General features: G+C 44.6%; 4 protein-coding genes across 12 annotated transcripts in view; 2 read left to right on the forward strand and 2 right to left on the reverse strand.

Annotated features, from left to right (window-relative positions):
• ajap1 (adherens junctions associated protein 1) overlaps window positions 1-4,995 on the reverse strand; it is a 182,922-nt gene extending 177,927 nt beyond the window's left edge. For all 3 annotated transcript variants that reach the window (XM_062965722.1, XM_016997636.2, XM_062965721.1), the window contains exon 1: window positions 4,757-4,995. In XM_062965722.1, the coding sequence (XP_062821792.1) occupies window positions 4,757-4,980 (224 nt within the window). In that variant the 5' untranslated portion in view covers window positions 4,981-4,995. The remainder of the gene's footprint in view (window positions 1-4,756) is intronic.
• A 1,155-nt stretch (window positions 4,996-6,150) lies between these two features.
• On the forward strand, window positions 6,151-10,227 carry cunh1orf174 (chromosome unknown C1orf174 homolog). Its single transcript, XM_008121219.3, has 3 exons — window positions 6,151-6,278; window positions 7,185-7,649; window positions 9,065-10,227. Exons 1-3 carry the CDS (start codon window positions 6,264-6,266, stop codon window positions 9,182-9,184), a joined length of 600 nt encoding a protein of 199 aa, XP_008119426.2. The 5' UTR covers window positions 6,151-6,263; the 3' UTR covers window positions 9,185-10,227.
• A 341-nt stretch (window positions 10,228-10,568) lies between these two features.
• Window positions 10,569-14,108, reverse strand: dffb (DNA fragmentation factor subunit beta). Of its 3 annotated transcripts, XM_003227838.4 has the most exons (7): window positions 13,836-14,070; window positions 12,329-12,455; window positions 11,901-12,089; window positions 11,698-11,777; window positions 11,346-11,516; window positions 11,015-11,115; window positions 10,569-10,895 (listed from the first exon to the last, which is right to left on the reverse strand). In XM_003227838.4, exons 1-7 carry the CDS (start codon window positions 13,941-13,943, stop codon window positions 10,649-10,651), a joined length of 1,023 nt encoding a protein of 340 aa, XP_003227886.1. In that variant the 5' UTR covers window positions 13,944-14,070; the 3' UTR covers window positions 10,569-10,648. The 3 variants fall into 3 exon arrangements, with proteins under 3 accessions (XP_003227886.1, XP_008119425.2, XP_062822001.1); XM_008121218.3 differs by lacking the exon at window positions 12,329-12,455 and having other exon boundaries at window positions 13,836-14,108; XM_062965931.1 differs by having other exon boundaries at window positions 11,698-12,089; window positions 13,836-14,076.
• Window positions 14,109-14,215: 107 nt separating this feature from the next.
• On the forward strand, window positions 14,216-26,562 carry cep104 (centrosomal protein 104). 5 transcript variants are annotated; one of them, XR_010001386.1, is made up of 23 exons: window positions 14,216-14,363; window positions 18,564-18,694; window positions 19,166-19,339; window positions 19,456-19,594; window positions 19,717-19,779; window positions 19,893-19,969; window positions 20,064-20,232; window positions 20,504-20,662; window positions 21,025-21,264; window positions 21,389-21,598; window positions 21,803-21,970; window positions 22,099-22,272; window positions 22,405-22,581; window positions 22,876-23,082; window positions 23,197-23,313; window positions 23,578-23,614; window positions 23,705-23,771; window positions 23,881-23,989; window positions 24,138-24,276; window positions 24,548-24,615; window positions 24,763-24,859; window positions 24,983-25,239; window positions 25,428-26,562. XR_010001386.1 is itself a non-coding variant. In XM_008121216.3 (22 exons), the coding sequence occupies exons 2-22, from the start codon at window positions 18,582-18,584 to the stop codon at window positions 25,114-25,116; spliced, it is 2,838 nt and encodes a 945-aa protein (XP_008119423.1). In that variant the 5' UTR covers window positions 14,216-14,363; window positions 18,564-18,581; the 3' UTR covers window positions 25,117-26,562. The 5 variants fall into 5 exon arrangements, 4 of the variants coding, with proteins under 4 accessions (XP_008119423.1, XP_062821990.1, XP_008119422.1 ...); XM_008121216.3 differs by having other exon boundaries at window positions 24,983-26,562; XM_062965920.1 differs by lacking the exon at window positions 25,428-26,562 and having other exon boundaries at window positions 24,763-24,873; window positions 24,983-25,103.
• The last annotated feature ends 1,112 nt before the right edge of the window (window positions 26,563-27,674 follow it).

Here is a 27,674-nt window from a genome sequence, read left to right on the forward strand (position 1 = left end):
TATTTGAATGTTATTTCCGCCCGTAATGGGAAAAAAAATTCTCTGTGAGAAATTCCACCTGCTTTTCACCTCCTTGGCCTGTCTCTTTTCTATAATGTACTAGCTGTGCCCGGCCACGCGTTGCTGTGGCATATGGGAATTCTTTGTTAGGTAGGTGGAATAACAGTGAATAGCTTTGTAGCCTGAAAGCCTGGCCATTTTCTTATGGGAATCCTTGTTTGGTGAGGTGGAATAGAAAGGAATAGGCTTGCTGCTTGGAAGGTTAGGTAGTTGCCTTTTAGGGGAATTTTTTTGGGGTGGTAGAATTGTAATGAATAGCCTCGGTGGTTCAAAGCCTGGGTGCTTGCTACCTAGGGGAAATCTTTGGTTGGTCAGCTTCAGAGTAGTATCATTGTTTCAAAGCCTGGTCGCCTTTTACGAAGGTTAATCTTTTATTGGTGTGGTTGAATTGAATATCGTTGCAGCTCCAATGTCTGGCTGTATTTATTATTTTGTATTTTATATATGTATTACAAAATATAGAAAGAATGGCACATTGCCTGTTGTGGGTTTTGGCCTTTTTTTTTTGGTGTTGTGATTGTGTTTTTTGTGTGATTGTGTTGTATCTTATTGGAGGCAGGGATGATGGATTGTGTTGCCAATTTTAGAGTTTGGGGGGTATTGGGTTTTGTTGTTTTGTGAGTCGCTGTGATGCCAAAAGCCTTTTATATATATAGATTCCCTATTAATTGAAGGTTAAATGTAGTATTGAATGTTTGGGGCTTTCATTATCTGCTCCCGATAGCCGTATTTATGGCGTGAGGCTGGATTTTAAGAGCCTTCTTCATTTCCCAGCCGGGCAACCGTGAAAGACACAAAAGGTACTCTTTCCCTGTGTTTCGTAGCCGGGATGCCAAATGTGTACTGTATGTGCGTATGTGTCAGAGGTGTCCACTTGCACAGACAGGCTCCACTGACATGCGTGTGACAGTGAGTGCCATGAACATGCATCCCAAGCCCTGCCCGTGTCCTCCACATACATCACTGTGCCCCCCACCCAGTGCCGGCTTTCCTGCTGAGACCATTTCACCCTAGATGTTGTTTTTCCTCCAGAATGGACATCCCAAGATTCCTTAATTTGCATGTCCCCACCCACTGCCTCTCCCTTAACCCTTTCCTACCCTTACAGAGGGTAAGGAATTGATCAGCAACTGAACAAGAGGCATGCAGAGAATGCACCGTGATCTACAAGAGTTGTACTTGACCTCCATCCAGAGAGCACTGTGAGCCCAACCAATGATGGATCTGGGAGTTATAGTTCACCCGGGTCCCCAAGCTAGTCTTCTATATATATAAAAGAGTGATGGCATCAGGGCAGCGGACTAAACAACAAAACTACAGGCCCCTCAACCTCGAAATTTGACAACACAACCCATCATTCACGGCTCTAGGTTGATACAACAAAAAGAAAAGAAAAATAAAGTCCTAATTACAGGGAGAGGAATAAGAGTTTTTATCCAATTGCTGCCAGTTTGAAGGCAAAGCTCCACCCACTTGGTCTCCTAGCAACCTACTCAGCCCAGGGGACCAGCACAGTTAGGCCTCACTTAGGCCTCTTCCACAGATTATCAGATTTGAACTGGATTATATGGCAGTGTAGACTCAAGGCCCTTCCACACAGCTATATAACCCATTTAGAATCTTATATTATCTGCTTTGAACTGGATTATCTTGACTCCACACTGCCATATAATCCACTTCAGTGTGCATACTAAACATAAAGACAACCATACAACATTCAATAAAATAAAAATTACTCAACAATTTTTAACCAATACCACCACCACTTTGCCACAGCAACGCGTGGCCGGGCACAGCTAGTATATAATAAAAGTGGAAATGTGTACTCATTAAAATATTTGCAAATATTCATAAACATATTCTCAGAAACATCCACAAAACCCCTGTTGAAGCAGATCCACCGGGATGCGGCTGCATTTCCGCGACGCTGCCTGAGCTGCGAGTGAGAACGGCGCCGTAACGACTCCCAGCAGCCGTCGCAAGGCTCTCCCGGTTTGGCTCCAGGCGAGCCGCAGGCGATGCCCACGGCCATGTTTTTGGAGGCATCCAAACCTGGGAAATGGACGGATATGAAAGGAACCGGTCCCTGAACCGACTGCGCGGCCGGGCGGGGATCTTGGAGGGCGCCATCCTGCCCAGATTCACGGGTCAACAATATGGAAAACTAATTGCTGTCAATTTGTATTTGCCGGCCTTGGCCGACGCATGCCAGCGACGAGGCGGCAAGCGAGGACAGGCAAAGAAACGACAACACAAAAAAGACTACTGCGACGCACAATGCTAGACCTACGCTGCCACGTTATTAACTAATGCAACAAAAAGCAAGATGAAATTTACTCTTAAAGTGGAATCAAACTGCAGCGAGCGTGCCGTCTGGACGGCTTCTCCTTCCTCTTTCATCTTCTCTGCAGGACTTTCCCTTAATCCTCCTCCGTTCACTTACTTGCTCTCTTCATCCTTAAACAAACTCGGTAAAGATCTGTACACATTTCCTGTCAACCTTGACTCGGCAGGAATTTAATAAACCGGAGCATCAAATATTAATCTTGGCCAGCAGACTTAAGTAATTCTGGAGTTGCCAAAATCAACACGGACTGTTCATTTTTTAATGAGAGGCCTGTAAAACAGGTTCCTTGGTCACTTCTCAAGCAGAAGGATACGAGGCTTTTCTCTCCTCGCTCGGCAAAGAAATCGCCCTAAATAATGAAAGGTGCTGCCGTGGCCACAAGGCTGGCCCGGGCTCATGCATGGGGAGAGGCGGAAATAATAACAGTAATAATTCGTAAACGTCCTCCTATTTCCTGATAGAAACGCCAAACCTAAATACCTCCCCACTTTAATGTGGTGCCTATTTATCTACTCACGTATGTTTTCGAACTGCTAGGTAGGCAGAAGCTGGGCTAAAGATCAGGAGCTCACCCGACCCAGGGTTTCGAACTCTCAACCTTCCAGTTGGCAAGATTTATTGCAGCTTGGCGATTAACCTGCTGTGCTAGAAACCCGGCCCTACCCATCTTGATCCATGGGGAGAGCTGGTATTAATACTATAATTATTATATAAAATATTTATATAAAATCTATATATATAAAAGGGTAATGAAATTTCGGCCTAAGACAAAACAACAAAACTACACATTCCAGAAACACTAAACTTGGCAGCACAACCCCTCATCCATGCCTCTAGGTTCATACAACAAAAAGAAAAGAAAAATAAAGTCCTAATTAGAGGGAGAGGAATAATTGTTTTTATCCAACCAACACCACCACACTAAGCCACAGCAACGCGTGGCCGGGCACAGCTAGTATAATATATAATAATACAAATCATCATATAATAATATAAAAAACAATATAAGTAATACAAATAGAATAACAATAATAGTAATATAAAATATTATGATATAATAATATAACATTAAATAATATGACAAAATTATATATATATATATATATACACACACACACACACACACACACATATAGATATAAAATAATATATAATATTAAATAATAAAATAAAATTTTATCTATATATATAAAAGAGTGATGGCATCGTGGCGACCGACAAAACAACAAAACTACAGGCCCCCCAACCTCGAAATTTGACAACACAACCCATCATCCACGCCTCTAGGTTGATACAACAAAAAGAAATTGCTTTTATCCAATTGCTGACAGTTAGAAGGCTAAGCTCCTCCAACTTGGTCTCCTAGCAACCCAAAAAAAATAATAATAAAAAACACTAAAAAATTAATACAATAAAATACTATAACAGAAAATAACTAAAAATAATACAAGAAAATAATAAAATATAATAAATAAAAAGATAACTTACAATAAAATTAATTAAAAAATGCCAATAACGTCAAATACAAATTACACAACAATTTTTAACCAATACTACCACCACTTTGCCACAGCAATGCGTGGCCGGGCACAGCTAGTATATATATATATAATGATAGTAATTGTGATATTACTGTGTTGATATACAGTAGTCTCACACTTATCCAACATAAACGGGCCGGCAGAACATTGGATAAGCGAATATGTTGGATAATAAGGAGAGATTAAGGAGATGACTATTAAACATCAAATTAGGTTATGATTTTACAAATTAAGCACCAAAACATCATGTTATAAAACAAATTTTACAGAAAAGTAGTTCAATATGCAGTAATGCTGCGTAGTAATTACTGTATTTACGAATTTAGCACCAAAATATCACGATGTATTGAAAACATTGACTACAAAAATGCGTTGGATAATCCAGAACATTGGATAAGCGAGTGTTGGATAAGTGAGACTCTACTGTAGTTCAATACGCAGTAATGCTATGTAGTAATTACTGTATTTACGAATTTAGCACCAAAATATCACGATGTATTGAAAACATCGACTACAAAAATGCGTTGGATAATCCAGAACATTGGATAAGCGAGTGTTGGATAAGTGAGACTCTACTGTACTGTATTTACGAATTTAGCACCAAAATATCACGATGTATTGAAAACATTGACTACAAAAATGCATTGGATAATCCAGAACATTGGATAAGCGAATGTTGGATAAGTGAGACTCTACTGTATATATAAATACAAATACAAATATGAACACAGTAATTTCAGAATAGGCTCAATGCTAGACACAGGGCATTAATGCAATTAGCCAGGTATTACTGCAATTTCCCCCTCACCTGAAGCCTCCCACGTGGGCTGGACTACCACTCCCATCATCCTGGGGCCGGCTAGAGAGGATGGAGGTTACATTCCGCCTATTAAAACAATAGGGAAAGGGCTGATTTGGAAAGACGCCCTTGTTTTCTGGGCGAGCAGGAGGGCCCTGCTGTTTCCTGCCCACCACTGCCCCCAAGTGGACAAAAGAAAGGGAAAAATTCACGGAAGAAAAGGCGAGTGACATAGATGTGGGCGAAACGTCAGGAGAGAATGCTGCTGCTGCTTCGGGCACATGGCCATACAGCCCAGAAAAATGTACAACCCTATCTATCTATCTATCTATCTATCTATCTATCTATCTATCATCTATATACAATCTTTATCTATAATTCCATGTACAGAGTACATGGGAAATTTGCATATGCATAATGAGCTGCTCAAAATTCATGCATGATCTTGATTATATTATTATTATGATATTGTTACTATTATTACTACTACAGTAGAGTCTCACTTATCCAACATAAACGGGCTGGCAGAACGCTGGATAAGCGAATATGTTGGATAATAAGGAGGGATTAAGAAAAAGGCTATTAAACATCAAATTAGGTTATGATTTTACAAATGAAGCACCAAAACATCATGTTATACAACAAATTTGACAGAAAAAGTAGTTCAATACGCAGTAATGCTATGTAGTAATTACTGTATTTACGAATTTAGCACCAAAATAACATGATATATTGAAAACATTGACTACAAAAATGCGTTGGATAATCCAGAATGTTGGATAAGCGAGACTCTACTGTACTTATTTACTACTATTTAGTTGCTTGTGATTTTCTTCTTCTTTTTTTAATTTCCATTATTTGAAATGTATTTGCTGTACAATGCTTTTGACACGAAATAAATAAAAATAAATTACTACTACTGTAGCTGGTAAACTGGTATTGAACTGCAACGTCACACTATGCCCTTGTACCACTTTAGCTGCCATGGCAACGCTTTATGGAATCCCTGGGAGTTTTAGTTTTGGAGGGGACTGTAAACTCCCTTCTCTACCTTCCACGTCCTAGAGTGTTGCCATGGCAGCTGAAGCGGAATATATACGGATCAACCGTTTGCATTTCTCCACCCTGTACTATGTTCTGCCCGCTACAAAAATGGTCGCCCTGCTTTCAAGTGGGTTCTGGAAATCCCTTAACGATTCCCGAAGAGACGGAAAGGGGAAAAAAGGAAATGTTAGTCACTGCTAGTTTTAAATCGTGGCAGAAACTCGAAGGGAGACTGAAACGTGCCTGTCGAAAAGCAGGGTTTGGCCTCTTGGGAGGCGTTGCCCTCAACAAAGATGGCGGCGCCGTTTTCTAAAAGAGACTGACGTGATTCAGGCACTACGTCAGAAAGAGGCGGGCTTTCCGACGCGTCGGGCTCTTCCGATTGGGCGCTGGCTTCCAAATGTATTCAGGGCGGAAGTGGGCTGCCTGGGACGCCGGAAGTGGGTGATGCAGCCTGGAGGACTGGACCTCTATGCGGGCAAGGCGGGTGAGTGCACTCCAGGATCATTTGCATATGCTAATAGGCTGAACCCCCCCCCCCGGGGGCTTCTCCACGTTCCCTTAATGCAGATGCCAGCCCCCAGGATGCTAAAATATGCAAAAACATTCCATTCTAACTTCCCCCAAGGGTGTTAATCCAGGTTAATTTATGCAAATGCATTAGGTTTTAACATTTACATGCTAATTTCCACAAAATATATTTAAGAGTCTAACCTGCAGAGGTTCAATGTACGAAATGCATTAGAGCCCAGACTCCCCCCCCATCATTAGTCCATGCTAATTTATGCAAAGATGTTATTATTAAGTAATACTGTTTCTCTCACGAGAGACTCAAAGCAGCCGGCACAAAAACCGCGCGATGTTGAAACGTAAACATTGGAATCCAATTACAGATATAAACGTACAAGTATTAAAAATATAGTTGGAAATAATGACACTATTAAGGAATACATTAAACTACACGAAACACGGCACATTCATATATATATATATATACACAGTAGAGTCTCACTTATCCAACGTTCTGGATTATCCAACGCATTTTTGTAGTCAATGTTTTCAATACATCGTGATATTTTGGTGCCAAATTCGTAAATACTGTAATTACTACATAGCATTACTGCGTATAGAACTACTTTTTCTGTCCAATTTGTTGTATAACATGATGTTTTGGTGCTTAATTTGTAAAATCATAACCTAATTTGATGTTTAATAGGCTTTTCCTTAATCCCGCCTTACTATCCAACATATCCAACATTCTGCCGGCCCGTTTATGTTGGATAAGTGAGACGCTACTGTATCTATGAAAGTGGTGTCGAACTGTGTTCATGCGACAATGTAGATGTTAAATTTCATTGGATTGTATACAAATCAATCATTCATTTGTCGACAGGGTCCTTCTCGGAAAACGACCGAACGGCAGCCTTCCAAGAAGCTGAAATGTGAAAAGCGGAGTCCGGAAAAGGCAGAGAGAGGAGGAGGCGGCGACAACGACAACCGCAGGCTTCGCTTGGGAGAGTCGGTGGGCAAGTCCCCCCCGGAAGGGGATCGGCACCCGAATATGGCCGAGGACACACCGGCGGAGCAAGCGGTGCTCTGCAGGCAACCCTTTGCGCCAGACGCAAAGAGCGACAGCGAAGCTCTCTTTCGACCCGGGATTCAGAAAGTGGAGGAAGAGGAGGAAGAGGGAGGAGAGGGGGAAGGGAACGGAGCGGGGTTGTCGGACGAGTCGGAGATGGAGCCGGAAGAGACGGAGAACCCGGCGCCGCTCGAGTTCGACAACAGCGTGTTCTTGAACGAGGACAGCAACCAGCCGCTGCCGGTGGACCGGTTCTTTGGAAGCGTGGCCTTCATGCAGGTAATAGGGAAGCCCCAGTCCCGCTCTCTTCGCCGTTGCCCAGACCTCATCTGAGCAAGATAATGTGAGATAGGAATACAGTGGAACCTCTATTTAAGAGTGCCCCAGCTTAAGAGCTCGGGCTGTGGCGCAGGCTGGAGAGCAGCTGCAATGAATTACTGCAATGAATCACTCTGACCAGGAGGTCATGAGTTCGAGGCCAGCTCGGAGCCTATGTTTGTCTTGTCTTTGTTCTATGTTAAGGCATTGAATATTTGCCTTATATGTGTAATGTGATCCGCCCTGAGTCCCCTTCGGGGTGAGAAAGAAGGGCGGGATATAAATGCTGTAAATAAATAAGAGCGTCCTGAGTTAGGAGCTGCCACTCGGCCCTGGCTTGTGCCAGAGGGCTTTAGGGCTTCAAGGGAGCAGCCTCCAGGCCTCGTGCCTTGTCCGCTTTGGGGAACTGTGCGTTTGTAGATTTTGTGTGGTTTTCATTCCCGGTATGTTTGACTTCATGGAGAGAGCGAGGGAGGGAGGGAGGCTGGAATGAGCACAGTATGAAGAAAATGATGCTTCTGCCTCTTCAGTGTGGGCTTCCGTGCCACAACTTCTTCGCTGCAGGCTTTGAAGTAGAGGCTGGATGTCCATCTGTCAGGAGGGCTCAGATATGAGTCTGATAATAACAATAAATATGATAATATTTTATCATCCTTTATGGCAGAAAGGGGGTTGGACTGGATGGCCCTTGGGAGTCCCTTCCAACTCTATGATGGTGACGATAATGATGATAATAGGTAAAAAATTTCCCCTGACATTAATTCAATTCTAGGAGTTGGTGCTCATCTCCATTTCTAAGCCAAAGAGCCAGCGTTATCCGTAGACACCTCCAAGGTCATGTGGCCAGCATGACTGCATGGAGCACTGTTACCTTCCCGCCAGAGCAGTATCTATTAATCTACTCACATTTGCATGTTTTCGAACTGCTAGGTTGGCAGAATCTGATAATATTAATGGATAATGATAGATAATAATATATTATTAATTCTATCTTCCAGACTGGCATAAGAGGATTGGACTGGAGGGCCCTTGGGGTCCCTTCCAACTCAAGGAGTCTAAGAAAAAGGACGATAATAATGGATAATGATAGATTAGTAATTCTATCTTTCTGCCTGGACTAGATGGCCCTGGGAGCCTCTTCCAACGCTTATGAATCTGTAATTTGCATGTTTTCCTTTTCTGGAATATCTAGGGCCACATAGGCTGCCACAGTCTTTCTGCCAAGGGTTTTTATTTGCATCGTGTTGTGTTCCCATGCGGTTATGCTTCACAATGCATTTAAACATGGGCTGTTTTGAGTGCTGTGTGGTGAGCGCATACATGGCTGGATGCCTGCCGTGTGATGCCCCGCTGACTCTCCCTTTCCCTCCCTGCAGGACCCTCCGCCGCCCCCTCCTTTGAGGCCCGCCCCGAGCAGGAGAGAGTTCCGGAAGGCCCACTTCATAGCCAAAGACGATGACGACGATGAAGAAGAAGAAGAAGAGGAGGTCATTTGAGGACAATGAGGACATCCTTCCTGCTCCACCAAGCCTATCTCTCATCATGGAGGCATCTTCTCCAAGGGATCTTCTTCCTTGGAAGGGTCTTGACCCAAGAGACAGCGCCAATTGGGAGGAAAGAGATCCCATTTGTAGGCCAACGAGAAAGGAAATCTTGATGAGAGACGAGGGAGTGGGGTTTCTCTCTAAGTTTGGGGGTCTGTCCAGTCCAGGAAAGCCCTTGATGCCAAATTAAATGGCTGAACCCTCTTTATTACCTTGTGCATAGAGAAAAGACTCGCCAGTTTTCCCGATGGACGGGAGAGGTTTCCCAAAGGAAAGTGCTCAAATCTGCAAGGAAAAGGCTAAAGACACCTGACCTTAAGTGCCAGAAACAAGGCACGTCATTTGTTGGTGCTTTTGGCTCTTACCGACCAATAATTGCAAATGTTTTGGTATTTTGAGCTGCTGAGATGTTTCCATCCCCATTTCAGTTGAAGAAAGGACATCCTAAATACAGTATCTATATATATAAGAGTGTGATGGAATCCTGGCGACCGCCAAAACAACAAAACTAAACACCCCACAACCTTGAAAATTGACAACACAATCCATCATCCATGCCTCTAGGTTGATACAACAAAAAGGAAAGAAAAATAAAGTCCTAATTAGAGGGAGAGGAATAATTGTTTTTATCCAATTGCTACCAGTTAGAAGGCTAAGCTCCGCCCACTTGGTCTCCTAGCAACCCACTCACCTAGGGGACAGGCAGAGTTAGGCCTCACTTCGGCCTCTTCCCCACTGCCTATAAAATACAGATTATCAGATTTTAACTGGATTAGATGGCAGTGTAGACTCAAGGCCCTTCCACACAGCTATATAACCCATATAATCTTATATTATCTGCTTTAACTGGATTATCTGGACTCCACACCTTTACCCTTTACCTTAACTACTACCAATTCCTCAATACTTTATTTCCTATGCCACCATACTTCGCCACAGCAACGCGTGGCCGGGCACAGCTAGTTCCTAATAATAAACCGATTCAGTCAATCCAATATGAGAAACAGCTTGGTTCAGTCGCCGAAGGCTTTCATGGCCGGAATCACAGGGTTATTGTGTTTTTTGGGCTGTATGGCCATGTTCCAGAAGTATTCTCTCCTGAGGTTTTGCCCACATCTATGGCAGGCAACCTCAAAGGTTGTGAGGTATATAGGTTTCTGCTTCCTTGTCTGATCAAATTATTCCAACCCCTTATTGCAAGCCTGGATAGCAAATGTCCAGTGTTCAAAATTTCCATTTCATATCCCAAAACTATTTTTACCTTTCCTTTCAAACAACAGGTACACCCGCCCCAACAAATCTTTTTGAAAAGAGTTTTCTTTCTTTTTAAAAAAAGTGATACAAAACTCCTTTAATTCCCGAGAAATGATCACGTGTCAAAACAATGATTTCTGTATCTATTACACAACGGATCCTTTAAATTTGCGGCGTCTTAGCTGCCGGCGAGGGCCGTTTCTGAACCCTGCAGAAAGGCTTGCTTTTCCTGAAGATCTTCCTTTTGTCGCAGCTGAGATTGTGGTTCGTTTTCTTGTGGCAGGCGATGTGGACGAGTTTCAGGTTGCTGACGGTGAACAGCAGCCGGTAGAAGTACTCCCAGTCCACGTCCCTCCGGTCCGCGAGGGCTTCCGCCAAAGTCGGGAGGATCGTTCGCTTCTTCTCGATCCTGAAATGCAAACGAGAGAAGACGTGGTTCCACGCCACACAACATGGCCCCGTCCCTATAGGATATCCAGAATGGACACCACACCCAAAGCCATCGGACATCGTCGCCTTGGTACCTACACGTGGTCAAGGTTCCAGGTGCTGAAAAGGATCCGACTTTCTTTGTTGCCGTAAGGGTTGATGGAGTGCCGGCAAGGACAGTCTTTGGTGTCGAAAGGCCCCTGCGGAGAGAGAGTAAGGTTGCAAAGGAGCCGAGAAATCACAAAAGAAGGTTTGTATGGGGTGTTGTGTGTGGTTTCCGGGCTGTACGGCCATTGTTTTCTAGCCGCACTTAGTGAGGGCATCTGCTTGGAAGTAGCCCAGCCTTTGTTCCCTTTGAATTGTTTGCTGCCTTGGAGACATCCTGAGCCTGGGTGGTGTTCATTAATGTTATGATTCTGGTGTCTCTTACCTGGCAAGAAAACCAGCCTTCCGGCGTGCAAAGGCAGGCCTTTTTTTCCGCTCGCCGGTCAAAATAAAAGCCATTGTACCTCTCGGATTTCAGCTTCTCCAGCATGGCTTTTGCAATCTGTCGGAATTTGGCATGGACAGACGGAGGGAGGGAGGAAGCATAAGCTCCGACCTGATAGGAACGTAAAACCAAAACCGACAGACCGCAGGTTATTTCCGGATTTGAACATTTCCCGCTCCTGACAGGCCCAACGATGACAATTTGTAAGGAACTAAAACTAAAAATAATCAGGTAGCGGACTTCACCCAGCAATGGACAACGTAACAGAATGTCAGTCTCTCAAAAGGTTTACCTCTTTCATGTAACTTCGGATCCTGCTCTCGCAACTGTAGCGCATGTAGCCGGACTTTGTCTTGAAGCGAGATTCAACGCCTAGAAGAGACGGAGGGACAAGTATCAGCGCCTCCGACACCAGCAGTCGTCCCTTCGCTCTAAAACAGAGCCTCCCGTTGACATACATTCCCGAGAATAAATCAAGAAATGTAAGGAGCTCGCCTTGGAACCATTTCTCGTCATCTTCCCGGCTTTCCGCTTCGATGTTTTGGCTGAGATTGTGAATCAGGTCCGCCAGGAGTTTCCGCCTCTTGGGGGCTTCTTCGCCGGAGAGCAGCCCTTGCGCCGCGCGGACAATGCCGTCGGTCTGGCTGGAAAAGGCGTCAAGAAAGCGCTGGATCTCGCTCACGTCTGGTGCAAGAAAAGCCCAAAAAAGATCAATGGTGTGAGGAATTAAGGGGTTGTTGTGTCCGTCGTTGTTTTATTCAAGCACAGTACGGTTTTCAGGTGGAGCCTCTGTTCTTTCCCTCGAGAATGGGGAAGCATAAATAGACTTGGGTCCCATCTCCGAGATATGACACCCAACACACTTTCTGACACCCAACACACTCTCCAGCCTGCGCTTCTTTCTCATGTTCAGGCGTACTTACAGCCCTGCCAGTCTTCTCCCGGAGCTAACAAGATCAGCTCGGAGTTATCCGGAATCTTTCGGAAATAGGTTTCCGTCACCTCCGTCCCGTCTTCGTACAAACACAGCCGGGCCTTGGAGGAAGGAAGCTACGGGAGAAGCCAACCAAAGCCCTGTTTTTACTGTTTCTTTGATTTGCGTTGTAGTGTATATTGTATATTATTACTTATTGTATTGTTTAATTGCTCTATGTTATGTTGTATTTATACTTGTTATATTGTTTTGTTCTGGGCATGGCCCCATGTAAGCCGCCCCGAGTCCCCGTTGGAGAGATGGTGGCGGGGTATAAATAAAGTTTTTTTTATTATTATTAGTATTAGTATGAGACACAACCAGTTTCAAGGAAGCATCAGGAGGACTTGGGATGAGCCTACAAACACCGTCGGACACAACACTAACTGCCGTGGCTTGATGCTAGGGGAGCCTGGGAGTCGCAGTTTCTGAAGGCCTCAATAATAATAACAACAACTTTATTTTTGTACCCCGCCTCCATCTCCCCAAAGGGACTCGGGGTGGCTTACGCAGGGCCAAGCCTGAACAACACAGTCTAAAACGTAATACATTAAAAATGTGTAACAATATAAGATAAAATCAAACCACAACATTATAACAATATATAAAAGGCACCAAGCCAACAACCAATATCAATTTCACTTATTTCCTTAAGTTTGAACATGGTGTAGTGAAAATGGCATCCTATGTTTTAAAACTGCAAACCATCCAAGAATATTATATTATAATATATTATTATATAATATCGTATATATTAAATACAATAGAGTCTCACATATCCAACGTAAACGGGCCGGCAGAACGTTGGATAAGCGAATATGTTGGATAATAAGGAGGCATTATGGAAAAGCCCATTAAACATCAAATTAGGTTATGATTTTACAAATTAAGCACCGAAACATCATGTTATACAACAAATTTGACAGAAAAAGTAGTTCAATACGCAGTAATGCTATGTAGTAATTACTGTATTTATGAATTTAGCACCAAAATATCACAATGTATTGAAAACATTGGCTACAAAAATGGCTTGGATAATCCAGAACGTTGGATAAGCAAGTGTTGGATAAGTGAGACTCTACTGTATAATAATAATATTATATATTTTATTATTATTATTATTATTATTATTATTATTATTATTATTATTATTATTAGGATGCCAGTCCTCCTGCCTCTCCAACTGCGACCCAACCAAGTGATTCTGGCCATGAAACCCTTGGACAACATATTGGTTTGAATTGGTTCGCCAGCTGACTCAAGGCAGAGAACAATCCCTGTGAGGAGCGGCTTAAAGAACTCCGATTCTAATGCTGCTGCAGGCGATGCTTCTGAGCGCTGGTTCCTAGCTCACCCCACCCACTCCTCGTGGCCCTCGACCACCCTCCCCTCCCTGGCCCAGGGATAGTGGGAGGCGGTCTCTTCGCCCCGGCCGCTTCCTGCTCAGCCCACCGCACCTGGAGGAGGGCACAGGCCTTGGGAAGCAGCTCCGCCAAGGACTTGGCTGCCACCCCGAATTTCCGCCCCTCTCCCGGGCGGCGGACCTTGACCGCCTTGGTCACCATTTCCGCCGAAAGCCGGCCTCGAACCCGCCACCTCCTGATCCTGTCTCTCTACCGCGGGCGCTGATGGGCCAGCAGGGCGCTCACTCAAAAAGCCGGCACCGCCTCTTCTTTCCTTCTTAAAGGCACAGCGGCACATTTCCGCCATTCGCCTTTTTATTCGCTGCGCATGCGCTCAACGCCGTCCTCTGACCCTGGCTTGACAGACGAACACGCCCTCCGGTGACGTCACCCCCCCCACGGAAGAGCCGCGGCCCCTCATTGGTTGGCGGGACGTCCCCGCCCAGTGCCGTCACGGCTCTTTGTCCTCGCTCGCGGCCTCTCTGGCGCCGTTTGGCCTTCCTGCCTGGCGGCGCCTGCGCAGTCGCGTCCAAAGTGGTTGCTAGGAGATTAAAGTGGCCCTAGTGATGGAGCCGGAATAAAGTAGGTAGGAAGCCGAGACGGAAGGAGAGGGAGGGAGGGAGGGAAGGGGCGAGGCGAGGCGGGCGAGGAGGCCCCGCCATGGCACCGTGAACGCTCGCCCGGGGGACTCCCTGCCACAAGGTCTGGCCCACGGCCTCCGAGGCCTCGACTGTTACCTTAGGATTATGATTCTTGTTATTAGATTAAGAGACATCTGTCTGTCAAGGTGGCTTCAAGAAGGGGTTGGTGGTCTTGCATCACAAGTGGTGTCATTGTTACCATTTACAGAGCACAATCCCATGTGTGTATATGTGTATATAGTATATGTGGGTGGGTATACGCAATTCATTTGGATGTATATATCTCATATATATAGAAATATCTCATATATATATATATATATATATATATATATATATATATAATACCTTGCCTCTTATGACATCAGTTTGAGGCCCCTTCCAGTAACATATATTGCAAAATATATATTGCACAAGATTTCCTTAGCCTAAAATGATACATTCTGGTTTTATACATATTTGTATATTTATACATATTTGTATACATACATTTATACATATTTGTTTTATACATATTATACATATTGGTTTTATGGTTCCCGTCCCCTTGATCTGGTCATGTAAGTGTGATTTATTGTTATAATTGTATTGTTTTACTTTGTTTAATAATGTGTATTATGTTGTTATGTAATGTTTGTGTTTGCTTTTATGACTGTAACACCATATTCGCATTATATATTACTTAAATTAGTAATATTATATATAATATAAGTATATAATTAATATTATATTGTATTATTATTAGTATTATATATTGTATTACATTGTAATATTATATTAGCATAACATGTTAATAATAATAATAAAACTTTATTTATATAGGCCCCATGTAAGGCCCCATGTAAGCCGCCCTGAGTCCCATCCGGGAGATAGGCCGGTATGTAATAATAATAATAATAATAATATAATAATAATTTTATTTTTATACCCCGCCCCATCTCCCCGATGGGACTCAGGGCGGCTTACATGGGGCCTTACATGGGGCCTATATAAATAAAGTTTTATTATTATTATTAACATGTTATGCTAATATAATATTACAATGTAATACAATATATAATACTAATAATAATACAATATAATATTAATTATATATTTATATTATATATAATATTACTAATATAAGTAATATATAATGCGAATATGGTGCTATGCTCATAATATTAATATATTGTATGGAAATATAATTTGTAAGTTGCTCTTAGTCCCCTTCGGGGTAAGAAGGGCGGGATATAAATATAGTAAATAAATTATATATACAGTAGAGTCTCACTTATCCAAGCTAAACGGGCCGGAAGAAGCTTGGATAAGCGAATATCTTGGATAACAAGGAGAGATTAAGGAGAAGACTATTAAAGCTCAAATTAGGTTATGATTTTACAAATTAAGCATCAAAATATCATGTTATACCACAAAATTGACAGAAAAAGTAGTTCAATAGGCAGTAATGCTACGTAGTAATTACTGTATTTATGAATGTAGCACCAAAATATCACGATGTATTGAAAACATTGACTACAAAAATGCGTTGGATAATCCAGAACGTTGGATAAGTGAATGTTGGATAAGTGAGACTCTACTGTATATTTATATAATAGATATATATCTCATATCTTGTCTCCTATGCCATCAGTTGGAGGCCCCTTCCTCCCGTAACATGTTATGCTAATATAATATTATAATATTATAATGTAATACAATATAATACTAATAAATAATACAATATAATATTAATTCTTATAATAATTATTATTCAGATGTCTGGAAGAGGGCTAACATTGTTCATATGATTTCTCTCATCAATTAGAGAGTAGATTCTGAGCAAGGTGATGAGTGAAAGAGTAATAGTAAAAGCAATAAAAAGGTGGTGGTCTAATTCATATATATATATATATATATATATAATTATATATTTATATTATATATAATATTACTAATATAAGTAATATATAATGTGAATATTGTGCTATAATAATAATAATAATAATAATAATAATAAAACTTTATTTATATCCCGCCACCATCTCCCCACGGGGACTCGGGGCGGCTTACATGGGGCAGTGGCCCAAACAACATAAGAACATAAGAACATGCTATGCTCATATTATTAATATATTGTATGGAAATATAATTTGTAAGTTGCTCTAAGTCCCCTTCAGGGTAAGAAGGGTGGGATATAAATATAGTAAATAAATTATATAATTATTATTATTATTATTATTTTATTTTTATACCTCACCACCATCTCCCCAGAGGGACTCAGGGCAGCTCACAGATATAAAAACAGCATACAAAGTATCAAATACAAAAAACACACAAATAAAATTAAAAGGCATATCATATACATCTCATACATATATATCCTATATAGATGGTGGACTTTGAGAACATGAATGATTTGCTTATCTTGCGCCATTACTGTATGTGGGACTTTACCAGTAAAACACCCACGATAGGTCCCTTCATCAGGCTTACAATCTCATTAAGACAAAGGACAAGGGGAGGGGATTAAACCCGCAGGGAGGCCTTCCAGGGCTGCTCGGACTGTTTCCCATCAGCCTTGAGGCAGAGGAACAAGGAGAGCCTCAGGCCCCATCCACTGTCATATAATCCGATTCCTGAATCCAGATGGTCTGCTTTGAACTGGATTATATATAGCAGTGTAGATCCACCCTCATTCTCAACAACAACCACCTACATCAGGATTGCTCAGCCAGCACTCCATCAGAAATAATAATAATAATTATTGTTGTTGTTGTTGTTGTTGTTGTTTCAAAGGTCCCTCCCTCTGGTGTAAAAGCGTTGAGCAAGGGTAGAGGATCATACAACCTAAATACAGACAAATAAAAAAAACAAATACAGTAGAGTCTCACTTATCCAAGCCTCTGGATTATCCAAGCCCTTTTTGTAGTCAATGTTTTCAATATATCATGATATTTTGGAGCTAAATTCATAAATACAGTAATTACAACATAACATTACTGCATATTGAAATACTTTTTTGTCAAATTTGTTGTATAACATGATGTTTCGGTGTTTGATTTGTAAAATCATAACCTAATTTGATATTTAATAGGCTTTTCCTTAATATCTCTTATTATCCAAGATATTAGCTTATCCAAGCTTCTGCCAGCCCATTTAGCTTGGATAAGAGTGAGACTCTACTATAGTTCAAAATGTCTCCTTGATGGAGGACACTGCTCAGGGAATACAATATGATACTATTATTATTACTACTACTACTGCTTTTAGGATGTTTTTAAGATGTTTTTAAGATGTTTTTTAAATTGTTGATTTTAGCCAGTTCTTGTAAGCCGCTCCGAGCCCTAGGGGAGTGGCGGCATATAAGTTTGAAAAATAAATAAATAAATAAATAAATAATATATATCTTTTACCTCCTGATTGAGAAGAAAACCAGCTCAGTGTTAAAAACGGTACGCTCTACAACCCACAGCATACATATTAAAATAGAATTACACATGCCAGTTGAAATCCCTTAAGATGCTTACTTAGACTCATAGAGTTGGAAGAGACCCCAAGGGCCATCAACTCCAACCCCCTTTATTCTGCCATGCCGGAAAAACACAAAGCATCTCCGACTGATGGCCATCCGGCCTCTGTTTAAAAGCCTCCAGGGAAGGAGCTTCCACGTGACTCCGAGGCAGAGAGTTCAACTTAAGGCCCTGAAAAACTTTTACAATAATTGGATAGTCACCCCGAGTCCTTCGGGAGATGGAGCGGGGTATAAATAAAGTTCTATTATTTATTATTATAATTATTATACTCTGCTTCACCCAGCGGCTCACTCTTGAGAACCGACTTCTTTAAAAACCTTTACATTTGTGCCATTTTAATAATATTTGTGGTGAATATGTTATTTCGTTGGGCTTTCCTGGAAACATTAGGGTGCCCCAGGCCAAAAAGCAGGCACAGTTGTGGGACTGCACTTCCCATTGGTGATGCAGTTGGGCCTTGCAGTCTCACAACACTAGAAAGCCACACCAATCCCCAACGTTTGCCTAGATCAGCCCGTCACCTGACCCAGCGCAGTTACTCTTAGGCTTTTAAAATGGTTGATACATATTAGATTAATGGTGCATCGTGCAGAAAGAACACCGAGTTGTCTTTGCTTTCCTTCCAGTTTGCTCAAGAGGGCAGGATGCCGCACAAGGTTGGGTTCACTGTTGTAAGTTCATCGGGACATGAGGATGGCTTCAGTGCAAAAGAACTGATGGTCCACGCACCAACCGTGAATGGATGGAGGTCACCAAGGTAGGACATGGCATCACAGAGGTCAAGAGGGCCGTTCATTATGCAGCCACCCCACTGTCTTGGAATCATGGAGTCGGAAGGGGTGTTTCCCTTCCAACCCGACCCCATTTTGCGAGGCGGGAACGCACCATCAGAGCACTCCCAATAGTTTGAAGTCAGCCAATGTTAAGATGAGCATAACTTCCATCCACAAGAACAGACGGGAAAGTCGGGCCCGTCTCAAGGCTTACGTGGAGTTACAAACACAAGTGTGGTCCAGACAATCCAAGGTTCAAAGGGAGAAAGTCATTGTGAGAAGAATCCAAAGCTGAAAAAAATATTAGTCCAGAAGTACATACTGAAAATCAGAGATCCCGGAAGCCTGGTTCTCCTGATGTTTGGGATGTTTTGGATTGTCGTGATAACAGGACTTCAAGCTTTTCCTGCTCCAGGGAACACATTCTGTGACCTACATGCATGTTTTCATTGCAGGCTCTGCCAGTATCCTCAAGAAATTGTCCTGCAGATGGTGGAGCGATGTAGAATTCGAAAACTGCAGCTGCTGGCTCACCAGTATATGATCTCCAGCAAAATCGAGTTCTATATCAGCGACAACTTGCCTGAGTACTTTGCACCGTACAAGTCAGAGAGGTTCCGGAGACTGGGGTAAGGCCTCTACTTTCACAAACTCGTTACACAAACAGTTATAGCTCGTGACGCTCGATGGGGAAGCTGCATTGCTTCCAATGGGTGTCACTGACCTGTTTCCTTTTGTTGTGCAGTTATGTCTCTCTCTCGGATAACGAAAAGACGAGCTACAGAGCCCGAGAGCTGAAATCGGTCTACGTGGACGCTGTTGGACAGTACCTCAAGTTGACGTTCCACAAAAACTATGTCAATAGGTACAACTTGTACAGCCAGGTAAAATGTATTTTTTAAAAAAAAATATATTGCAAATGCATTTAAAAAGAAACAACACCCAAGAGGTACAGAACTGTGGCTAAGTTTGATTTTGTCTTCTGTCTCCTTCTCTCCCTTTTTAGGTTGCTCTTGTAGCCATAAATATCATTGGAGAGGCTGCAGATTTCAGCATTGATAGTTGTCAAGTAAGTTGTGAAATGGTAGGATGGACAACACACCCCAGGGTTTCTATATGAGAGGCCGGTCTGGGATTTCGTGAAGGAAAACGCTCTGCTCTTTTCTCTTGATCGTTCCAAAGGTGTCCCGAGAGAAGCTGATCGATCATTACCTTGGGAACAACCCAGAAGATTCGGCTTTAGATGGAACTTACACTGGGTGAGGATAACTGTCATACGGATCCTTAGTCCCCACCTGTTTACATTTCTTTCCACGGACGCTTCTAAGTGTGGCTGCCCCTCTCTCACCCCAGGAAGCCGGACTCTATTTCGCCATTGGACGATCTGGCCTTTGATATGTACCAAGATCCCGAGGTTGCACAGATAATCCGCAAGCTGGACGAGAAGAAGCACGACGCAGTGCGCCAGGAACACTACGACCATGCCAAGAAACTCAAGCAAGCCATAGCAGACCTGCAGAAGGTAGTGTGAAATTACAACAGGGATGGGTGGGTCGCACTGGGTCTGCCAGTCTTTTCAGGCTCAGGGCAACAGTGCTGGAGTTTGGCATCTCCTCCACTTTCCAGGCTGCCAATTCCTTACACACCACAGTTAGAATCCTGTATCATGATCCCTGCTCCATTCATTTACTGTGCGGAGGTTGGTGGAACGGGATTGACCTGGCCAAGGATGGAGCCTAGCACAGCCTAGGTTGCCTGCCTTTGCCAGTGACTCCCACACCTTCATGTTCCAGGTTGGTGAGCGACTGGGCCGCTACGAGGTGGAGAAGCGCTGTGCCGTCGAGCGGGAGGATTACGACCTGGCCAAACAGAAGAAGCAGCAGATGGAAGAGTACCGCCTCAAAGTGTACCAGCAGCTGGAGCTACACAACCTCCTTGATCCAGATCTGATGGTGGGTGATGATGGCGGCAATGCACATCGCGCACCCGCTTCCCTGCAAGAGACCCCCTGGCCCAATCAGTGTCTCCTTGAAGGAAGCAACAAGTGATTGTTAGCAATTGACCTCTTGTCATGGTTTCCGACATGTTTTTCTGACCCTTTTCAAGTATTTTCTAATATTGTTTCCATCCTTAGTCAAGTCAGATGATAGTATCTAAAGCTCTTCTCCATTACGGCCTTCCGCATCCCCTCTGCGGAAATACTCACAGATGAAAGGGACCAAAAAGGTCCAAATGATTTCCTCAACGGATTCTTCTTAACGTTCTAAAATCACAGCTCTTTGCAACGACTTCCTTTGTTGGTTTGCTCTTCCAGGTCCGACGGCCTCCCGACTTGCCTCTGGACCCACTGGCCTATCCGGCCATGTCTCCTCACCACAAGAAATCTCTGCTCCCTCCTCGCCGGGACAAATCCGAAGCAGAGCCTGCGGAGCCTTTGCTTCTAGAAAAGCCACCAGAGACCCTTTCCCCCGAGCCCCTCTCGGCCCAGCGCTTCTCTCCTCCGGCCGCCCAGGCCACACCCATCTCTGCCGACCTTGGGTTTCCAAAAATAAATGTAAGTTTTGTTTTGACTTGGGCATGATAGGTTAGCCAGCATTGAACTTGCACTGTGTTCCTTCCCACTATTTCGGACAGCACTGTTCCTGACGGCACCTCCTTTCTCTGCCGCCTGCCTTCAGGTCGACGTCATCCCCTACGACGAGAGGCCTCTCCCCGCCATCCGGAAGCAGCAGCAGCAGGAGGACGTGTTCGCTTACCTAGATCCCGAGATGGCCGAGGAAGACCCGGGTGACACTCCAAGGAGCGGCGTCGTGGGAGAGCCGGAGCCCTTGACGGAGAAAGCGCTGCGGGAGGCCAGCGCGGCCATTGAAGCGTTTGGGGAAGGGCTGGTATGTTACCTCTCACAGTAATTTGTTTTTGACATGTGTCTTTGCTTCAAGTCTGCCTTATGGTTGCCCTGCCTTATGGCATTTATTCCGAGTATGTGTTCATGTGCCGACTTAAGGTGACCCCATACAACCACACAGTCAGCATTGGTTTCTCTCCCAATTTCTGGACTGTTCACATCCCGCCTTGTCTTTGCTTGGGGTCAGGTTGCCGGGGCCTACTCCAAAACGTGGTCCTATCGTGAAGACTCGCTCCTCGCGATCTACAAAAAGATGATGGAAGTGTCTCCGAGTACGCCAAAGGAAGACCTGAAGAGCCTGCTTCGGGGTGCCATCTTTCTCATCGTGAGAGCCATCAAAGACATTGTCTCTTCGGTGAGTGAGGGCTAAACCCAGAGCTGTCCTGGATGTGCACTGAGGGGAATGCGTTTAGCTTCTTTTACCTTGCACCTCTTTCCCCACTGCAGGCTTCATTTCAGTGCCTTAATGCTTCTGTCTTGCAGGTTTTCCACGCTTCCTTAAAACTCCTCAAAATGATCATCACCCAGTACGTCCCCCGGCATAAGCTGGGGAAGCAGGAGACCAGCCACTGCGTGGAGAGGACGTTCCCCAACCTGCTTTCCAGGACCGGAGACTCCTCGGCCCGCCTCCGCATCGCCGCTGCCAACTTCATCCAGGTAGGTCAGCCTGGAGGGAGACGGCAATGAGACCTACATCTCCTCCTCAGCTCTCTCTTTAGCTTTCTCAGCTATGCCTTTTTGGGCCACCCCACAGCCCTTCAGCTGCGTGTGTGCTCTTTCTCTTCCCAGGAGATGGCTCTGTGCAATGAGGTGAGGCCCCTCCAGATCATCCCTGCCCACCTGGTGCAGCCCCTGAAGCCAAACTCCCCGACGCACCTCTCCATGAGCCAGGTGGAGCTGGTGGAGCGGCTGCTGAAGGATCTCGGGACCGACAACACCGGCTTCACCGTCGACAACGTGATGAGGGTAGGGGACTGTGGGTGGTTCTCCTCCTGTCATCCTAAGGCAGGCCTGGACAAACTTTGGCCCTCCCTCCAGGTATTTTGGACTTCAACTCCCACAATTCCTAGCAGCCAGTAGGCTTGAGAGAGTGCCACTTGACCAAGGCCACCCCTTTTGGGTTTGTATGATGGAGCAGGGATTTGAACCCTACTCTCCTAGCATCCTAGTCCAACATTCACACAGTAGTCTACAGTGCAAAGCAGCCCAAGCTTGCAGGTAATTGTAACCCCCCGCTTTAAAGCCTTTGCCTTTGCTCAGTTTGCCACAGGCGCTCTGGAGCACCGGGTCTATGAGGTCCGGGAAACAGCCCTCCGGATCATCTTGGACCTCTACCGCCAGCACCGGTCAGCCGTCCTGGATTACCTCCCTCCCGATGACGCCAACACCCGCAAGAACGTCCTGTACAAGACACTTTTCGACGGGTTCGCTAAAATCGACGGCAGACTCACGGAATCCGAAATGAGGGTCAGTGGGGACAGAATCCCAGCGTTTCCATTCGATCACGCCGTCTCTTAGCTTTCTGTATACAGGCAGTATACTCCTAAAGCATGTTTGGTGTGTATCTGTCTCCTTGGACAGACGCAGAAGAAGATGGCCACAGAAGAAGCCGAGAAACAAAAGAAGGATGAAATCAAAGCTTTGCAAGGTCAGCTGGCGGCTCTGAAGGAGATGCAGACAGAAGCTCAAGCAGCAAAGGTGGGTCATGTGATCCAAGTCCACACTGATTATTATAATAATATATACTTTTCCTATTGCCAGGACGGTCCAGTTAGTCCAGTGCATATTTAGCCAGGCCTTTGGCTGGTTTTAATCATATGGCCAAATCATGGGTAGGACAAAGGCAGTATGGATGCAGTTAAACAGATAATAAACATTCCTGCAAGTTAGCAACATCCTAACTGCTTATTCAAGATCATTATGTTAATTAAACCTAATACTTCAACTTTCCTTTTCTTTTAGGAGAAAGAGACTGATTTTCAGAAATCAAAGAATCAAGGTGCGGATTGTAAAAAAAATAAGCTCTTGCTTTTTCATAAGGAATGATCCCCCGACTAGGTATGACCGATTTGTTTTTCCTTTCCAAAAGATGACACCTTCAAAAGCACAACCGAATGTGCGGAAGAGCAATCTTCTGTCGCGAATTACCTTGACAAGTAAGTGAGAAAGTTGCCAGCTAGTACTGAACTGGATGGCCAAAGCAGAAGTCTCCCAGGTGAATGGGAATGTAGAGTAAGTGCGTTTCCTCCTGTTCCTCCGCTCCAGCCTTTGCATCTTCTGTGGCGAAAGGGACGACGCCTTCACCGAGGAAGGACTGGACCTCCACTACTGGAAGCATTGCCCCATGCTAACAAGATGCGACTTCTGCAAGCAGGTGAGGCCTCCCCCTGGTTACAATGTGTATCTTGACACGTAAAATAAACTCTTTCTCTCCTTCCTTCCTTCCTTCCTGCATAATTACAGAACAGATGCCGTACGTATCTCCTCCCAGACTCGGGCTTTTCTCTCCTTCCCACCTGCAGGTTGTCGAAATTGCCAGCCTGACGGAGCACTTGCTGACCGAGTGCGAGAAGAAGGACGGCTTTGGCAAGTGTCCGCGCTGCTGTGAAGCCCTTCCGAAGGACGAGCTGCCCCGGCACGTCAAGGCAAAGGCCTGCAACCGTAAGTAGGCCCGGCCTGATTTAATGGATTTTAACTGGGGATGTTTTTATACTGTTTATAATTAATTCTGCTTTAATGTTTGCATATTTGCAAACATTTAAATTGTATGCTAATGCCTTACGTTAAACCGCTTTGGGTCTCCTTCAGGAGAGATAAAGTGGAGTATAAATAAATATAATTATTTTTGATGTGGACGGTAACGGAGAATGGGCAGACGTGTGTGTGTGTGCCTGCTTTCCTTCGGCTGACTCCGCTCTGCTTTCTTCCCCAGCCTCCAAACCTGAGAAAGTGGCCAACCACTGTCCCTTGTGCCACGAGAACTTCACCCCGGGAGAAGAGGTAAACGTGGCCTCAGATCAGCATCCGCTTCAGCGTGGCTGTTACGCAGAAGCGGCTGGCTTTCCGTGGGAGCTCATTTCCCCACCACGTCTACTGTCTTTCCCTGCCACGCTTTCCCGCCTCATTCCTCCTCCTTCTCCCTCGCAGGCCTGGAAGACGCACCTGATGGGCAGAGACGGCTGCCGCCTGAACCTGCGGCGGACGCAGGTCTTGAACAAGAGCCTCCCGACACAGTCAGTCGCTGGTACGGCAAAGCGGGTATTAATCCCAATTTAAAGTCGTACTCCTTTGGTTACAAACCAAGCCTCCTCGTGGGGCCCCCACTTGCTTCGACCCCTTCAACCTCTGCTCCTCTCCCGTTCCGCAGGCAGGCCCGCTGCGCCGCTCAACCGCTCTGGCCCGGCAGGCGCGAAGCTCCGCTCCCCCTCAGTCGGAAGCAAGATCCCCACCCCGCGAGGAGGCTTGAATAAAAACACTAGCAGAACGTACGCCAAGCGATGACGTGGATCTCTTCTTCGCCCGAGAACCTGTTGGCGGGTGACAACAGTGGTGCCCCTCCCTGTCCCTTGGCCAGATCACAAACGCCGGCCGGCCGGCCTTTTCTCTCTCTCTTTACGACCACAGGTTGGTTGGTTGCATCCATCCATCTATCCATCCACAGTGGTGCTTCGGTGCAGCACTGTGCTGGGCCTTTAATCCCACATCCCTTGCTCCTTCTCCCATGCAGAAAAGCACGGGGAGAAGGAAGTGAAGCCATACCCCTTCCTTGTTCCTCTTGCCCTCTGATATCCATTTAGTTCCTCTGGTTTCAGTGGAATGTACCATAAAAGTCTCACCTGGATTCCCAAACACATTTTCCAGTCACGGTACGGACGCAAGCGGTTGGAACATGAGATGAGACTCCTTTCTTTCTCAGGATGATACACAACCTCTATCTGTCTTCCTTTTCTCTGCTCTCTCCAAACAAGGCCGTGGCTTCTGTACAGTTTGCAGATATTGTGTGCCATTAGCACTGCATCCGACTTGAGCTCATAGCAGCCCAGCTTCTTTTGCAGTTGTCCAAGGGCTAACTCAGAAGCCAAGAGAAACCATGGGTTAGATACAGTTCGCAGTTACCATGTTGCCCCCACCAACCTAGTTACTGGTTTTGATGCCTTTTTTCAAAAGCAATTCTGCTTTTAACAGAGGTTAACATTGCACACGATGGATACAAATGAGCAATACTCCACAAAAGCTGATGCAATACTAGACATGTTAGACTTTAAGGTGCCAACCAGTTGTTTTTGCCACAGGGCTGTTTCCAGAAGGTAAGAGTTCCTCACCAAAGAATCTTCTGCTTGAGAAGTTTCCTCTGGACATTTTAAAGCAGAGGTTGGATGGACATCTGTTGGGAGTGCTTTGATTGTGTCTTCCTTCACGGTAGAATGGGGTTGTGCTGAATGGAGTTGCTTCCCAATGTAGGATTCTGATTCTATTTCCAGTTTTGGAGCCAAAAAATAACCACATGAAGGACTGCGGGTGTGGAAATCCAGCCGTGGGAAAAGGGCTTCATTGCCCCACATTAAGTTATTCACTCCGTCTTTCAAATGACCCCTAAACTTGTTAAGTAAGTTCCCCTGGAGACGTGTTTGCAGGCTGGGAGAAAGCCATACATTTGCAGTTTTGATATGGGTCTTCTCCTTCCCAAATTGGGCCGCCGTCTCTGCTTTGGGTGCTGTTGGGAAAAGACGGGGTCCAAAGCCTCCTTTGTAGTTTTGCCAACGCCATTTACCTTATGAGCCACCTTGCATCTCAATCGAGGTAAAATGCTAACGGCATCAACAACAGCAGCAGCTTAGTCACTGTTGGCGATCCCTGGACTTCACAAATGGGGGTCCAGAGGAGTTTGGGGTTTGTTTTTTTTGCAAGCACCTTTGTTTAATAAAAAAATGGTCTATATTTGGAAAAGAGATTATGTTAGTGTTTATTAAGCAGAGATGTTGACTGCAACTCCCATCAGAGCTGGGTGGATGCGAGGAGCTGCAATCCAAAGGCGGAGGGAGGGCGAGCAGAACAATCCCTTCTCCTTGGTGTGTTTTAGTTAAGACGGCTGGACTGCAGCTCCCATCTGCCCCGGCCAATCCTGAGGCATGAGGGCAGCCAGCCAGGCTCTGAAAAGCCTCCAAACCCTAATTACGTAGTCCTTTCTATGAAAGACAGCCGCACCTGCAGACCTTGACAAAGAGGCGGGTGGCTGGGTGCGATTGACAGCTCTCGGTCAACAAGAAGCCGCCAGGTAGGAAGGGGTGGGGGTGGGGGGGGCATGATTTGAATGAAGCCATTCAATGCTAACCAAGGTGATTAAATACAACATTCACGCTGGCCTCCAACTGGCAAGAGTTCTTCCCTCACCCTGGACTTCTCACAGATACCCTGTTTCCCCTAAAATAAGACATCCCCAGAAAATAAGACCTAGTAGAGGTTTTGCTGAATTGCTAAATATAAGGCCTCCCCCGAAAGTAAGACCTAGCAAAGTTTTTGTTTGGAAGCATGCCCAACGAACAGAACACCAGAGCATGAAGGATTGGTAAATGTACGTACCATGGAGTGTTGTACATGGAAATATTGGTAGTAACAAGACATTCTTGATAGGATTCACAGTTTGTCTGGTTATGCTGGTTTGTGATGGCAACTACTGTACAGTATATAATGTTCATTTTTTTGTTCAACAATAAATGTGAATTCTTCTTCATGGAAAAATTAGACATCCCCTGAAAATAAGACCTAGTGCATTTTTGGGAGCAAAAATTAATATAAGACACTGTCTTATTTTTGGGGAAACATGATATATACAGTAGAGTCTCGCTTATCCAAGCTAAACAGGCTGGCAGGAGCTTGGATAAGCGAATATCTTGGATAACAAGGAGAGATTAAGGAAAAGCCTATTAAACATCAAATTAGGTTACGATTTTACAAATGAAGCACCAAAACATCATGTTAGACAACAAATTTGACAGAAAAAGTAGTTCAATAGGTAGTAATGCTATGTAGTAATTACAGTATTTACGGATTTAGCACCA

This window comes from Anolis carolinensis, unplaced genomic scaffold (genome assembly GCF_035594765.1).
Source record: "Anolis carolinensis isolate JA03-04 unplaced genomic scaffold, rAnoCar3.1.pri scaffold_15, whole genome shotgun sequence".
NCBI classification, from domain to species: Eukaryota; Metazoa; Chordata; class Lepidosauria; order Squamata; family Dactyloidae; genus Anolis; species Anolis carolinensis.

Coding starts and splice junctions, on each gene's coding strand:
- cunh1orf174 (XM_008121219.3), top strand. Junction 7,650..9,064: donor GAAGCGTGGCCTTCATGCAG/GTAATAGGGAAG, acceptor CCCTCCCTGCAG/GACCCTCCGCCGCCCCCTCC.
- dffb (XM_062965931.1), bottom strand. CDS start 13,943: ATGGTGACCAAGGCGGTCAAGGTCCGCCGCCCGGGAGAGGGGCGGAAA. Junction 11,517..11,697: donor TCCGAAGTTACATGAAAGAG/GTAAACCTTTTG, acceptor CGTTCCTATCAG/GTCGGAGCTTATGCTTCCTC. Junction 10,896..11,014: donor ACCTGGAACCTTGACCACGT/GTAGGTACCAAG, acceptor TTTGCATTTCAG/GATCGAGAAGAAGCGAACGA.
- cep104 (XM_008121216.3), top strand. CDS start 18,582: ATGCCGCACAAGGTTGGGTTCACTGTTGTAAGTTCATCGGGACATGAG. Junction 21,265..21,388: donor TTGGGTTTCCAAAAATAAAT/GTAAGTTTTGTT, acceptor GCCTGCCTTCAG/GTCGACGTCATCCCCTACGA. Junction 23,314..23,577: donor CAGAAGCTCAAGCAGCAAAG/GTGGGTCATGTG, acceptor CTTTTCTTTTAG/GAGAAAGAGACTGATTTTCA.